Here is a 15,096-nt window from a genome sequence, read left to right as displayed (position 1 = left end):
GGATACCATCTTATACAGAAATGGATTGGTCCAGTTGTGCCAGCTGAATGGGTGATGGCTGAGGAACTGAGTTATGCAAGTAAATTGTGGAGTGTGCAACCGGTACTTGATTGCTGTCCAAGTATGTATTGACAGATTGCATGTCCAGTGATGTGGACATGCACTTGCCAGTTGCTGTGCAGCATACTTTAAGGTTGTGGGTCTCACATGGAAAAGCAGGGCCTCATGGAGGAAGCAGGACTTGCCAACAATTCAGGACAGATCTCACCCACACTTCCTTTGGAGCCCTGTTAAGAAGCTGTTGTCGGATTTGAGTCAGGAGTAATGATCACCCAGATTACTTGTTTCATTTGAAACCTATATACGGAAAGATCCCCATTATCCGGAATTCGTGCAACTGACAGCCTCAAGCAACTGGCAAAAAAAAAAGGAAAATAAATAGGTAAAAAATACAGACCTTCAAAACTAGCGCCCCCTAGAGGTTAGTTTCTCAATCAAGCAACTCGAGCAACTGGAAAATTCACTTATTGGGCATCTACCAATCCTCATAGGTGCTGGATATCAGGGGTTTTACGGTACTGTGTGGTGGAGAACTGCCAGGAACTTGCATCCTCTTATAGGGTGTTCACCTCTGCCGCCTCAATTTCAAACCCTATAGGTTGCCTGCATCCTTACAGCCATTCACTGCAAGGAGTCTTATTTCTCAAAGCATTGAATCCTGCTGAGAATTGTGCCCTTAACAGCTCTGGCTGTGACAGCTTAATCCTGGTTCGAGTGTGACTCCTAAAATCATGTTTGCTTAATCTGCCGACTGCACAGAAGACTTGTGAATCTTGCCACATTTGCCCACAATATACTTGCAGGATTCTTGCAAATGGAAATCATTCCCCAGTGGTCCAGCACAAATTGGCAGGGGTCCACTGCAACATGCTGTTTTAGTGAGTGGTTTTATACCAGATTTTTGGCTCGTATTGCACTTGTCTCTCTGTGAGTGGTTGCATCCCTTTTGATTCATGACTGAATTTAACCTATTCTAGGAATGTGATCAAATTATATTTTGTGCTTTTCCATCAAAGGCCAAATAATTCCAAAGGGAATGATTCTTCTCAGGTTATTGGAATTCATTACATGTGGGACTGGATTAGTGATATCAGATTTTACCTACTTGTAACAGCACAGAAAGAAGCTAGGGCCTTTCCCTGCCTCTGCCTCTACTCTCTCTCTCTTTCCTTGTTGCACTTTCCCTCCAACTCCCTACTCCCTTCCCACTCCATCCAGAGAGGTATCCCTTCCCCCCATAACTTCCCCGCTTTTTTCTCATCTGCCCTCCCATCCATATCCTCTTGCCTGTGGGGTTGTGCTCTTCCACCATCATTTTATTCAGGTGACTGCTGGAAATGTGGATTACATACCTTTGCCATAAAGAATGCTGCAGGACCTGCTGAGTTTCTCCAGCACTTTGTGTATTGAACTACAAACACAGTGTTTTCAGGCTTTCTTTTTTAACAGAAGAAAGCTATTTGGCCTGACATCGTGCTGGCTTCCAGCTGAGTAATTCTATTCCCTTTATTCTTATTTCCATACACCGGACAAATTATTTTCTCTCACATGCCAGTCAGCAACCAAAGACTGAACCTTTGTGCTGTGCTACTCTGCCTTCTCTCCAATGGGTTGTAGCATCGACACAACAATACTACCAAATAAACACTCTCCATGCATTAGTTTTGACAATGGTTATCATCTGTTTTTTGACTAGACCAGGAGAAATTTCAAAGTAAAAACATTTTTCTTCTCATCCGATTCTCATAACACTGATTTTTAGCAATGAATTCTGTGCAGTGATGCAGGGGTTTCAGATTGTTTTTTTACATTTCACACTTGCGCACCTTGTTCTACATGGCCTGAGCAGAGAACTATAGAACATTACAGCAAATAAAGCAGGCCCTTCAGCCCTTCTAGTTTGTGCCAATCTATTATTTTGCACCCCAGACCCTAGCCCTCCATACCCCTCCCATCATGTACCTGTCCAAATTTTTATTAAAAGTGGAAAATAGATAACCCCAAGATTTCTCCAGGGGCTTCAGTTTCCTCCCATCATTCTCAGTGTACTGTGGGTGTAGGTTGATTGGCTGTAAATTGGGCAGCATGGACTCATGGGCCAAAATAGCCTGTGACTGTGCTATATGTCTAAATAAAAAAAAGACCAAAATGGATAGGAGCTGATGATGCCATTTGGCCCATTGTGGCTCCTTTGCAATTTTGAATCATACCTGATGTATTCCTCTCAAACTCATTCCTCTGTAACTTTTGATGTCCTTACTAATTAAGAACCTAACACCCTCAGGTTTAAATATACCCAATAAGTGGGCCTCCGCAGCTGTCTGTGTCAATGAATTCCACCATTCACCACTCCTGCTGAAGAAATTTCCGTTCTAAAGCAACGTCCTTTTATTCTGAGGGTGTGCCCTTGGGTCCGAGACACTCTCACTACTGGAAAGATCATCAGCACATCTACTCTATCCAACCCTTTCAATATCTGTGCATTTCAATAAATTTAAATTTAACGGTAACAGGCCATTTCGGCCCACGAGTCTGTGCTGCCCAATTTACACCAAATTAGCCTACACCTTCAGTACGTTTCGAGCGGTGGGAGGAAACCTGAGCACCTGGGAAAACCCACGCAGACGTTGGGAGAACATGTAAACTCTTTACAGACAGTACGGGATTTGAACCCTGGACCCGATTGCTGGCACTGTAAAGGCTTTGCACTAACCGCTACACCAACCGTGCCGCTCTAAGTTCACCCATCATCCTTCTACATTCAGTGAGTATAGGCACAGAGCCGTCAAATACTCCTCATAAGTTAACCTCTTATCTTGGAATTATTCCTGTAAATGATCTCTGGACCCTCTCTAACGCCAGCACATCCTCCCTCAGATCTGGAGCCAAAAACTGCACACAATCCCCTAAATGTGGTCTGACCAACACCTGATAAAGCTTCAGCATTGCAGCTTTGCTTTTTTTTCTCTTCAAGTCCTGGCAAAATGAATGTTAACATTGCACTTGCTTTCCTAACTACGGACTCAACCTGCAAGTTAACCCTGAGGGAATCCCAGGATCATTTGGCTCTTCACCATCTGAATTCTCTTCCCATTTTAGACATTTTGCTTTTACACCTTTTATTCCTTCTCCCCGAATGCATGCACAGCCACATGTCAAAGTCACTCTGCAGACTGTCTCCTGTCCACCTATCTTGGTGTCATCTTCAAACTTGTGAACAAAGCTATGAATTCTACCATCCAAATCATTAATACAAAAAGTGAAAATACTCAGCCAGTCACTGACCCCTTTGTCAAACATTTGCAATGTTCTAGTCCTTTGGAACCAATTTGATTCCAGCATATCTTGAAAGATCATGACTCCACAATCTCATTAGCTACATTTATCAGGACGCTCCGGTGTAGTCCATCGATCCTGGTGACCTTACACCTTCAAACCCTTCAGCTTCCCAAGCACCATCTCCTTAATAATTCTGCCTCTCACTTTCCTAAATTTCTGGCATGTTGAGGGTGATTGCCACAGTGAAATCTGATGCAAAATACCAAGTGAATTCATGCACCTTTTGATCCCCTTTACCACTTCCCCAGTGTCATTTTCCAGCAGTCTGATGTCCACTTTTTCCTCTCATTTAGTCTTGATATATTAAAAAAAACTGTTGGTATCGTCTTTTACATTATTGGGTAGCTCACCTTCATCTTTGGATCTGGAGCTCGGGTTGCTGATGGTTTGGACTGAAGTCTGTGGCTGTGGGAGCACTGGAGATGAATCCATGGACTCTCAGTGACTCTGACGGGTCTCTTTTTTGCTTGTCTTTCTCTGATGCAATTTCTGACTCTGTCTGGCAAACTAAAGGCAATCTTGTGTAATATTACACCTGTTTCATTACATGGCAATAAATGAATCTTGAATCTTTTTAATCTTTTATCATTTTAGTTGTTTTCTGTTGGCTTTTAGAAGCTTTCCGGCTACTGCCTTTCCACTAGTTTTTGCAATACCAAAGCCCTGTCTTTGTTTTTATACTGCCTTTGACATCCCTTGTCAGCCACGATTGCCTCACCCTGCTTCTTCTTTGGGATGAAAAGATCCTGCATCTTAGACTTAGCTGTAAACATACAGCAAGGTAGCAGGCCATTTCTGCCCATGAGTCCCATTTACCCCCAACTAACCTACAACCTCCTGTATGTTTTGAATGGTGGGAGGAAACCAGAGCCCCTGAGAAATCCCACGCAGACATGGGGAGAACATACCAACTCCTTACAAACAGCATGGGATTCGAATCCGGGTCCCAGTTGCTGGCACTGTAACAGCGTTGTGCTAACTACTGCACTAACCTTGCCACCCCTGAATTAATCCCAGAAAACCCTCCTATTACTGCTCTAGTGTCATCCCAGCTCAGGTCTCCTTCTAATGAGCTTTACCCAGCTCCTCCCTCAGGCCTCTATACTCATCTGTAATACCGACACATCAGCTTCTTCTGCTGAAACTCCAGAGTGAATTCTGACTGCAGCCTTTGGGACCCTCAATGCTCACTACAGGTCGTGTTTGTGTCCATTAGCCCTGAAGAAGGCATGCAAAATGGTTGAGGACCCCTACCACCCCGCACAGAGCATCTTTCAGTGATGCCCATAAGGAAAGATATACAGGAGTATCAGGGCCTGAGAAATGGCTTCTTCCCACAAGCAGTGAAATTGCTGAACAACTGAATGAACTGCTCATTCTAACCCTCTGAGGCTCTACTATTATTCAAGCATATTTATTTAGTTTTATAGATGTACATACAATATGTACTGCATATGTATCATTTGTCTGTGTGTTATGTCCGGATATGTGTTTTCATGTTTTTGCACTGAGGCCCAGAGAATGCTGTTTTATCTAGTTGTACATGTACAATCGGATGTTAATACATTTTAACTTGAATTTGATCTTGAACTATGCTATTCCAAATTTCCTCCACATTTATTTTCTCTTGCCCCTCTCTTGAATGGCTTCCTGACCTACGGCATCCCAGTGTAGAGCTCGTCGAAAGAACCAAAGACTTGTTGATCCAAACCAAGGATTTTATTAGCAAAAGACCGGAGCTCTTCACAGGTGGCCGACCAGTCCGGAATGATCCGACCTGGCTAGGGACACAACCCTTTAAGGCCCAGACAATAGGTGTGGCTTAGCTCTCAGCCAATCGTTGTAAGCACAGTCTAGATACAGTAACTATATACACTATGTACATTGGTGATAGATCTGTACTATCACACCCAGTAAGGTTGCTCATTCCTCCTATGCCCTTTGTTGCGAGCCCAGAGGACCCCAACACCCAGCAGCAATGGAAATTCACCAAGACAAATGGTTACTTAAACAAAAGTTGCTTTTAATTTTCTTTAAACATAAAAACAGGATCAAACTTTAACTTATTAACTTCACTAAACCCCCTTCTAATTCTAACCGCACGTGTTTGTAATGTGTATATGTTCAGGAAATTCTTTGATTCACAGTCCAATCATTCACTTCTCACCTCTCCAAGTTCGCCAGTATCAGGCAATTCTTAGACTGTGCACAGAATTTAACATTTTTGAATCTTCACCAGGCAATGGTGCTTAAAGGTAAATAGTTACTGCTCATGAAGGTTCTTGTTGGTTTCAGAGAGAGATTTGTTGCTCGTTGGACACCCACGAACTGATTTCCTCCAATCAGTCACTTCATTGTTTTGCTGAAGAAACTTGCTCCATCATGGGTTTTCGAAATGATAACCAGGTCACCACAGAGCTCCTCTTGTTTCCCTTATTTCAGGAGAAACATTCTAGCCAGCCATTTCCTCTTGTAAGGACCACAGGCTGAACTCAGAACTCACAAGCTGTCTTCAAAATGGAGTTTTCAACAAGCTTGCTGTGTTGCAGCCTCAATTGTCACTGTTGAACTGACTTCTCTCTCTCTTGAAGAGAAGAATCCTGTTTCTACTTTCCTCTCTCTCTGCTTGTAAAAACCAAAACTTCTTGCAGGGCTCCAAACCCAATCTTTGAAAGATCTTTATCAGCACTTGAGCCTGGAGTTTTCATTTGCACCTGCTTTTGAAATCCTTTTCCAAAGCAGTTCCATTGTCTCTGCAAAATCACTGGTGCCTGAATGTCCAGCTTCAACAAAGCTCTTGCATTTTAAATGAGAGACATAATTTTTATTTAGGAGGTTTCATAAAGCCACCCATAAAGGAAAACATGAAAGTCTGCAGAAACAGTGGTTGATGTAAAAACAAAATGCTGGAGAAACATAGCAGGTCAAACAATGCCCTTTGTGTAGCAAATATAAAAATACATAACCAATGTTGCGGCTTTGAGCCTGTGGACAATTCTGAACATTGTCTATCTGGTCCAAGTTAACTACATCGAGAAGGTCGTCTGCAGTAATATGAAATTTGACCCCTGAAACCTGCTCCTTAATAATTATAGTACAAACATAGCTGGGTTTTCTCTGTAGAGATTTAAGTTTTACCACTTTTTATTACTTTCAGCATTTTGGGAAAGAATTGCATTCCAGATTTACAGTGTTGTTCTTCTAATCTTTTAGCAATCAACTTGCGGTTTATATTTTACCCAAAAAAAACCCACCAACGATAATTTATTATAGAAAATTAAAACAGTTAAATGTAATGTTTGCTGCAAAAACAATGCTGTTCAATTAATGAATGACACACTTCCAAGTGCAATTGCTCATTTATGATGGCTACATTTGAATCATCCAATAGTACCAATGTATAGAAATCATAATCAATGATAATTGATGCTTTAGAAATGGGAGATGGCAGATTGTTTGTAAAGCTGAAAACCTGACTTTTCAAGCACTGATATAACAATGGATGGCTGGTAAATGTGTGCGCTGTCAGATTTGTTTCCACTTGTCAGTTTTGCTTCCTCTGGCTTTGTCTGGCTGGAAGTTGAAGGTCAAAGCAAACAGGCATCATGTTTAGGCATAAAGAAGATTAATCATATCTGCACTGTAGCTCCTATCAGACAAATATTAGGTAGAGCAGAACTATAAATTAAAATAATGAAGTGATTTCAATAAAACTGACCTACACTAAAATCTAAGTCATTTGATATCTGTTAAAAATAGTCTATTGTCTATTCTCTCTGCATTCAAAATATTGAAAAAGCGAATGCTCCAATTCACTAAAGAGTGGAGCTGACTTTTGGGTCATGGCCATCAAAACTGAAATTATAAGTATAAAGCTTTATTTATAAGCTCCAACCTACTATTCTGTTGTCTGGAGAGATGTGAGTGCCAAGGTTTGCACATTTTGCCAAACTTTGCATATGTGGCTGAAGAATAACCTCCACTGAATTGAGTCAATATCTGCCTGCTACTGAATGAATGAATGCCTCAAAGCAGGAGAGTGTGAGAGTGGGAACTTTGATAGGCTGGTGAACAGTGGTACAGGTGCTTATCCCTTTATCCATAATTCTGAAAACAACATTTTTATTACATGTACAGAATATTTTCAGGTGTTTAGCTTAGTTTGAGCCAGCTTAAGTTTGAAGTTTTACTGTATATTTTACTTAAAAATACAGAGATTGTTCTCCAGCAGAATTTCAGCAACTCCAATGAAAGGTTATTTGACAGAGGGAGTGACTCGAGGAGAGAGCGGCAGCGCGATTCGGGCGAGCGGGGGAGAGTGCGGTCTATCTTTATCTCACTTTAGTTATGACCCCCCCATGTCCAATGCCGACTTTAACCCCCCCCAACCCCCCGTAATTACTTAAAAATATCGCTGTTTTAAAATGATTCCGTTATCAGAAAAATTCCAAATTCCGAAAAGTATCCAGTCCCAAGGATGTTGGATAAAAGGTTAAGCCCCTGAACTGAGTACTGAGTGCAGGGAGATAATGGAGACTATCCAGACTATCGCCAGAGGGTCATGGAAGGTGATTGTCCGTGAGGTCTTTGTTTGGACCTAACTCCATCTATGAATGCCTGCACTTTGTGGAAGCCTAGTTGACTGAAGCAAAAGTAGACAAAATCTTCTCTCCTAGTGGTGGCCTACATAAAGCAGCAGTGGGGACCAAACTGTGATATGTTGCAGAGGTCACCAGCACAAGCTTGGAATTGTTTCATATGAGGTTCTGGGAAGTCACAAACTCAGTGCAAAGTTATAGCAATATGAGCATTTGATCTTTAAGTAGCATAGATTTAGGGAAGTTTGGGGTTGTAAAATTTGATTGTTCTACAAATGATCTGTTTCCACCATAGACTGATCCAGACACCGACTCTATATAAAAAAAAATGCCACACATATCTCCTTTAAGCTGCCACTCAGTCTTTGTCATCTCCTTAAAAAATGCTTATCAAATTGATACGTTCAAGTTTATTGTCATCTGATTGTACATATTCACATACAACCCGATGAAAAAGCCTATCTCTGGACCATAGTGCACACATACACAGACACACAGTGTACCCTATGCACAAAGAATATATGTACGTAGCGATCCAAAATAAATGGATATAAAAATTTACCATTTCTAGGATTGTTCAACAGTCTCACCATCTGTGAGAAGAAGCTGTTTCCCAACCTGACAGCCTTGGCTTTTACTCTCCTGTACCTCTTCATTGAAGGTGGTGTCTCAAAGATACTGTGCGCTGGATGGCAAGGGTCCTCAATGATTCTCTGAGCCCCCTTTAAGCACCACACCATGTAGATGTTGGTGATGGAAGGAAAGGGAGACCCAGTGATCTTCTCAGCAGTTTTAATCACTCTCTGTACTGACCTCTGATCTGATGCTTTGCAGCTACCTTACCAGACAGTGGAGCTCCTGTAGAATGTTAGGATGATGGCCGATAGCCTTACCCTCCTCAGCTTCCTTAGGAAGTGTAGGCGGTGCGCCGTCTTCTTGACTAATGAAGAGATGCTGTGGGTCCAGGATAAGTCGCCCTTTAACTGGTTGCCAAGGAATTTTGTGCTCCCCATTCTCTCTATGACAGAGCCATTGATGTATAGTGGGGAGTGGTCCTTCATCCTCCTGAAGTCCAGAATCCTTTCCTTTGTCTTGTCCATGTGAGGCTCAGATTGCTGTTCTCGCACCACTGTACAAGCCTTTCACCTTCCTCTCTGTAAGCCGATGAGGGCAACTAGCACGTCATCTGCAAACTGGATTCTGTTGGAGCATGGTTCAAGGAGGTAGTTTGTCATAGCAGATCTTCTCAGCAGTTTTAAACCCCCTCCGTACTGAGCTCCAATCTGATGCTTTGCAGCTGCCATACCACACTATGATACAGCCAGTCAGCGCACTCTCCATTGTGCTCCTGTAGACCGTTGTTAGGATGGCGGCCAGTAGCCTTGCCCTCCTCAACCTCCTTGACGTGACCATAGAACATGATTTGCCCTGCACAAAGCCCCGTTGACCATCCCGAATCTGACCTTGCCTTTCCAAATGTGTGTAAACCCTTTGCCTCCAGTATCCCCTCCAATTGTTTCCCTTCCAAAGATGCTCAATGGAGTGTAGTTATTTTGAGATCAGTTCACCAGTGTGAAAAGCAACAGGGAATGTTTAATGCACTTTATTGCCTTGAATCAATATCAACTGTGCTAATTTAAAGATGAAATTCTTGTTGTAATCAAGCATGAGCATTTTTATTTTCATCAAACTGTCATTCACCCAGGCATAGAAATATTGAAGTTCCCAATATAATTACATTTTATTGCAGCAAGCATATTTTACCTTAATTTATTTTGGTTAAATATTTCTTATTGTCATGTAACAAAGAATTGGGCCTGAGTGCAATTCTGTTTCAATCAATCCGATTGTGACTTGCAGAGATTAAAGGATGCGTTCACAATGTACCAGGGAATTGTTATTTCTAACATTATCCATGTTTCAGTTCTGAGTTAGGTCAATGTAACGGTGACATTAATTCAGTGTTGCATACTGACTGACGTCTTGATATGTCTGCTCCACTTACTTTTGACGGGCAGGGACATTGCAAGCTCCGTTGCCTTCCCCAATATGGTGATTGCTTGAACTCAGTGCCAAGGTATATTAGCTGTCCATGCTGTCCAAAATGGTGGATGCTCCGGGAACCAAACTGTGTGGCCTCTTTGTGATGTGCCAATTAAAGAAAGAGACAGCCTTAGATGAATATCTTGTTCCAAAACCTGTTACTTCTCAGCCAATGCAGCAGAGCACTGAAATACGATTTAAATTATGTAATCACCTTGCATTGACCTCAATTTGGTATTTATGCTGCCAACCTGAGTCAAACTCGAATGAATTTTTAAAAAAAATATGGATTCATGATTCATTTTGCAGTTAGAAGAAAACTGAAATAGAATGATCTGGAGTTTTGGTCATTAATCCTCTTGATATTCTCTTCAGAATCAGAATTTATTGTCATGAACAAGTCACGAAAAATTCATTGTTTTGCAGCATCTTCACAGTACAAACATTCATACAAAACCACCTTAAATAAAAATAGGGCATGAAAAGTCAGGCAGTGTCTGTGGTTCATTGATCATTCAGAGGTCTGATAGCAGCGGGGAAGAAGCTGCCCTGGTGCCGCTGAGTGCTCATCTTTAGGCTCCTGTACCTTTTCCCCGATGGTAGCAGAGTGAAGAGGGCATGTCCTGGGTGGAGGGGGGTCCTTGAGGATAGAGGCTGCTTTCTTAAGACACTACCTCACGTAAATGTCCTGGATGGAGTGAAGTCTGGTGCCCGTGATGTCAAGGCCGAGTTAACAACCCTCTGGAGTTTATTCTTGTCCTGAGCGTTGGCAACTCCATCCCAGACAGTGATGCAACCAGCCTGGTACACTTGTAGAAATTTTTAAGAGTCAGTGAAGGTTTTTGGTTTTTGTTTAGATTTCTAAACCAAAATAAAACCAGTGAAACATACTAACATTAAGAGGTTGATTTTTGTTTTGTAAACCAGGAACTGTCTGACCTCCGACACACCCTGAATAAGCTGAAGAAGCAATACCAAGATAAGATGGCGGAGCTCACTCATTCCAGTAGAAGAGTTGAACAGCATGAATCTGAGGTGAAGAAGCTGAGACTGCGTGTGGAAGAACTGAAAAAGGAACTGGCACAAACAGAAGACGAGGTATGTGATAATTCCTTGTGTTAGAGGGTTAATTCATCATGTATGATCAATTTGGCTTAGCAGGTGACACAATTAAAGTTAAATTGCTGATTCTTCACTTTGTGCAGCAGTTTCTGACGGACCATTGAGACCCGTGATCGCCCTCTCCGGGAATTCACATGTGAACAAAGTACTGTGTGTGACATGGACCATTTCACTGCCATATTCAGAGCCAACCCTTGGTCTCATTAGATATCAAAGGTAAAATTTGCCCCTACCTTCAGTGCATCAGCGCAGCCTTTGGTTGATTGGCAGAAGGGATACCTGAGGATTAATACCTTAGACCTGGCATGAAGCTCATGATGTAGGTGCCTTATGACCTCCCTTTTGAAAACTGGTATACCAACAATAAGCACAACAGGTGGTGGGAAGATAATATCAATGTACAATCCTTCAAATTCACTGAAGGGCTAGGCAAATGAACATCAGTGACTTCTCCCAGGCCACTTCCACAACATTGTGCCTTGCAGTACCCTCGATCAGCTACTTGGTGCAGGCCACATCGTTCACTCGCCTAAATCTTTTCTGCTCTGAGCTCTGTCATGTGGAGAGATTAGGAGTCCGGCAGAGGAAAAGATTCAGGGGTAATGCTGAAAATCACCTTGAAGACTGCACCTTTATAATGACAAAATAGTTGGAGAAAAAAAATATCTGAGCAACGTGATTAAATGTGTCGTTCAAGATGAAAGGGTCAATCAGAGATGGTCAGCATAGTTTCATTAATGGGAGATCCTGCCTGACTTATGTCATTTGCATTTCTTAAAGTGGTAACCAAGAGAGTGGCACGGTTAGTGTAGTGGTCAGCACAACGCTATTACAGCACCAGCGACCCAGATTCAAACAGGGGTTGTAGGTTCGGGGTATTTGGACGGCACAGGCTCGTGGACAAGAAGGGTCTGTTACCGTGCTGTATGAGGCGTTGATGTAGTCTGCATGCACTTCAGCAGGGCTTTTGGCAAGGCCCCACGCGGGAGATGAGTCCAAAGGATAAGATTACTGTGCATTTGGTGAAGGTGATGATTGAGGGTTGATTTCTCAATTACAAGCCTGTCACTATTGGCATATCCGAGGGAGTGGTGCTGGGACACTTGATGTTTGCTACATACATTCATCATCAGGATGTGAATGTGGAGGTCTGATTAATAAGTTCCCAGATGTATAAAAATAAGGAATAGAAGCAGAAGAAGTAGGCCGTCTGGCCCATCGTGTGTGCTGTGCCATTTAATGAGATCATGGCTAATCTGATGATAGGCTCATCTCCACCTATCTGCCTTTTCTCCATATCCCTTCATTCCCAAACTATGTAAAAATCTATCCAGCCTTGTCTTTTATGCTTCAAATGGGGAGTGAACTAATAGATTCTAGGAAAAGCAGCTCCTCCTTAAATCTATTACCCTGAATGTTAAGGCTCTGTCTCCAAGTTCTAGTCTCCCCACCAATGGAAACAACTTACCTTACTCTATCGTGTCTGTTATAATGTATAATAACTTTACGTAGAAGGCTTGGGCCAAAAGCAATAAAATTGGTCAGTAGATACATGATGACCAGCAGGGTCACATGGAGCCAAAGCCTTGTTGGATGTTGTAGGCCTCCATGACTCTAAGCCCACTGACTCCCAGGAATTTCTGCTCCATGACAACTCAACCTGTAGAAGGACCCTTTGGATGATATTGAGAACTTCCATGCATCAGCAGCACAGCAGAAGGAGCGCGCCACCTCACACACTACCTTCCACCCTGGGCCATCTCCTGCCTCACCATGGAATAGTCTGCAGCCTCTACACTTATCTCATCAGCTGCCCTGAAGTCACAAACTAGAGTAAGAGCAAGCCATTGTCCAATGAAGGTTCGTTAGTGTGCGCCACAAAAGCTACGCACCCCTTACTAGCACACCTGGATATCGACTCTCCACATCAACTCTGGCTCGTGACCTGGAGTGGAGCTAGGGTTTGTTCCTTGAGGAAAAGATACCCGACTGCTCCACACATTGGGCTTTATACCCCTCTGCTGGTCAGTGGAGCCGGCCCAGGTGATTAACGGAGCCAGTGGTGATGTGTGCCATATTTTGAAGAGACCAATTTCAGCATGGGTGGTCTTGACCTTGATTAACAGATGTGGAGGCTTCTGATCATGTGCCACCAGAGAGGTCACAGGACCCTCCCCCTCTACAGCCCCTGACATTCCATTCATGTAAGGATCAAGCTGGAGATTTTGCAATACATTGCTTACTTCTGGTCCCAGAAAAGCCCGTTCACATAGTAATTTAGGTGCTTGGTAGAATACTGGAATTAGGGTAGCCATGATCATTATTCGTCCATCATGCACCATCAAGAACTGTTTATTTCTTCAGCAACCAATCCATTGAAGTACATGGCATGCCCGCAACAGCTGCCATTGCCTGCTGAGAGAACCTACAGACTGTCCCAGAGCAAGCACTGTGTTCATTTCAATGATATGCAGCCAGTGACATCTGCCACTTCCACCAATCTCACACCATTGTATCTCCCTTCTTTTATCACATCCACAACCGAGAAGAACATCAACTTGGTTGGAATTCTATAACCTGCACGTTCTTCTGGAAATCATGTTACTTGATTTTGATCTTATCTACCTATCTGTCTGAATGTCTGTCAATCTATCTATCTGTTGATCTATCAAGTGACCTGCCTGTCCGTCTTTGTCTTTCTCTCTACAGAATCTATCTATCGATCTATTTATCTATATCACCACCAGGTTAAATATTTTGCAGTCGACATCTCAAAGGTCATTGTGTGAGTATCACCTTTGCAGGGACTGTGACAATTCAGGGAGAAGGCCTTTCATCGGTATTAGAACATCCATGGGGAGCGTTAAATGTGGCCTCAGTAACTTGCACCACAGCCATGCTCAGTATGTTAACTATGCAAAGTACAGGTGGAAAGCACATTTCTTGCTTTTTTTTCTCTGCTTACTGATGTTAGGTTTACACTGGATACTAATTATTTACACCTGATTCAGATATAAGTAGGACAATAAAACCTGCAGGACAGAAAGCTTCCTCCTTGGCTTCTCCCATTGTCTGTAGTTGAGAGAATAATTAGCTGATTAACCTCAAAATGATTCTTCCCTATGGAGAAATACATTTTACATGCTTGATTGTTATATCAAGGTTCTGGTGCAGTTGGGAAATGCAGTACTTCAGTCAATAATAAACAATATTGTTTATTTGAGAGGAAAAAGTGCTTCCACTCTTATAATTCCACGATTGTGACGAATTGCTTTATATTTGAATATCAATTCAGATTTCAGCCTTGAGTAATATTGCTGCATGAAGCCTTTTCCCAAAAGTGTGTGGTGAATCATCTTCTAATTTATATTTTCTATTATTCAAAGCATCTTCAGACTATTCATTTGTTTATGAGCTTGTTGATGCACTTGTTTAACTGAGTGGTTGAATCACATATATCACTGAGAGAGCTAATGGGGCTTGCTGCTCAGTGTTGAGGAATTATTTTTTTTCACTGCCACTGTAGTGAGGTTCTTCACTTTATTGTGAAACACGAAAGTCTGGAGGGTGTGATTGTTGTCAAAATACAGAGATGCTGGAGGAGCTCAGCCAGTCCACAGGAGTTGTATATATATTTCAGACCTGAGCCCTTCCTTAAGATATGAGCAAAAAGGGGCAGGCATCTGTGTTAAAGGCTGGGGGTTATAAAAAAAAAGGAAAAGAACCAGAGGGGGAAGGAGAACAGACCAACAGACAAAAGGTGTTAATTGAATATGATAAGTGGACGGGAAAGAGAAAAGGTGAGAATCGATTTTGGTTCTGTGAAAGGAGACAGGGAAAAGGGAAGAGAGAGAGAGAGAGAGATGTTTTTTAGACTGCAATGTCAGGAAATTTGCTGAAAAAATTGACATAATGACTGCCCGTGTGGTTGTTC

General features: G+C 42.3%; 1 protein-coding gene across 7 annotated transcripts in view; it reads left to right on the top strand.

Moving 5' to 3' along the window:
- LOC138755103 (coiled-coil domain-containing protein 102A-like) overlaps positions 1 to 15,096 on the top strand; it is a 656,806-nt gene that overhangs the window by 468,580 nt on the left and 173,130 nt on the right. For 6 of the 7 annotated variants that reach the window (XM_069920398.1, XM_069920404.1, XM_069920399.1 and 3 more), the window contains one exon: positions 10,968 to 11,138. In XM_069920398.1, the coding sequence (XP_069776499.1) occupies positions 10,968 to 11,138 (171 nt within the window). Of the gene's footprint in view, positions 1 to 10,967; positions 11,139 to 11,245; positions 11,379 to 15,096 lie in introns of all 7 variants that reach the window. The other variant, XR_011352030.1, reaches the window with a different exon arrangement.

Source organism: Narcine bancroftii, chromosome 2 (genome assembly GCF_036971445.1).
Source record: "Narcine bancroftii isolate sNarBan1 chromosome 2, sNarBan1.hap1, whole genome shotgun sequence".
Lineage (NCBI taxonomy): Eukaryota > Metazoa > Chordata > Chondrichthyes > Torpediniformes > Narcinidae > Narcine > Narcine bancroftii.
Note: the sequence above shows the minus strand (reverse complement) of the source record. Positions and strands in the feature narration are given on the sequence as shown.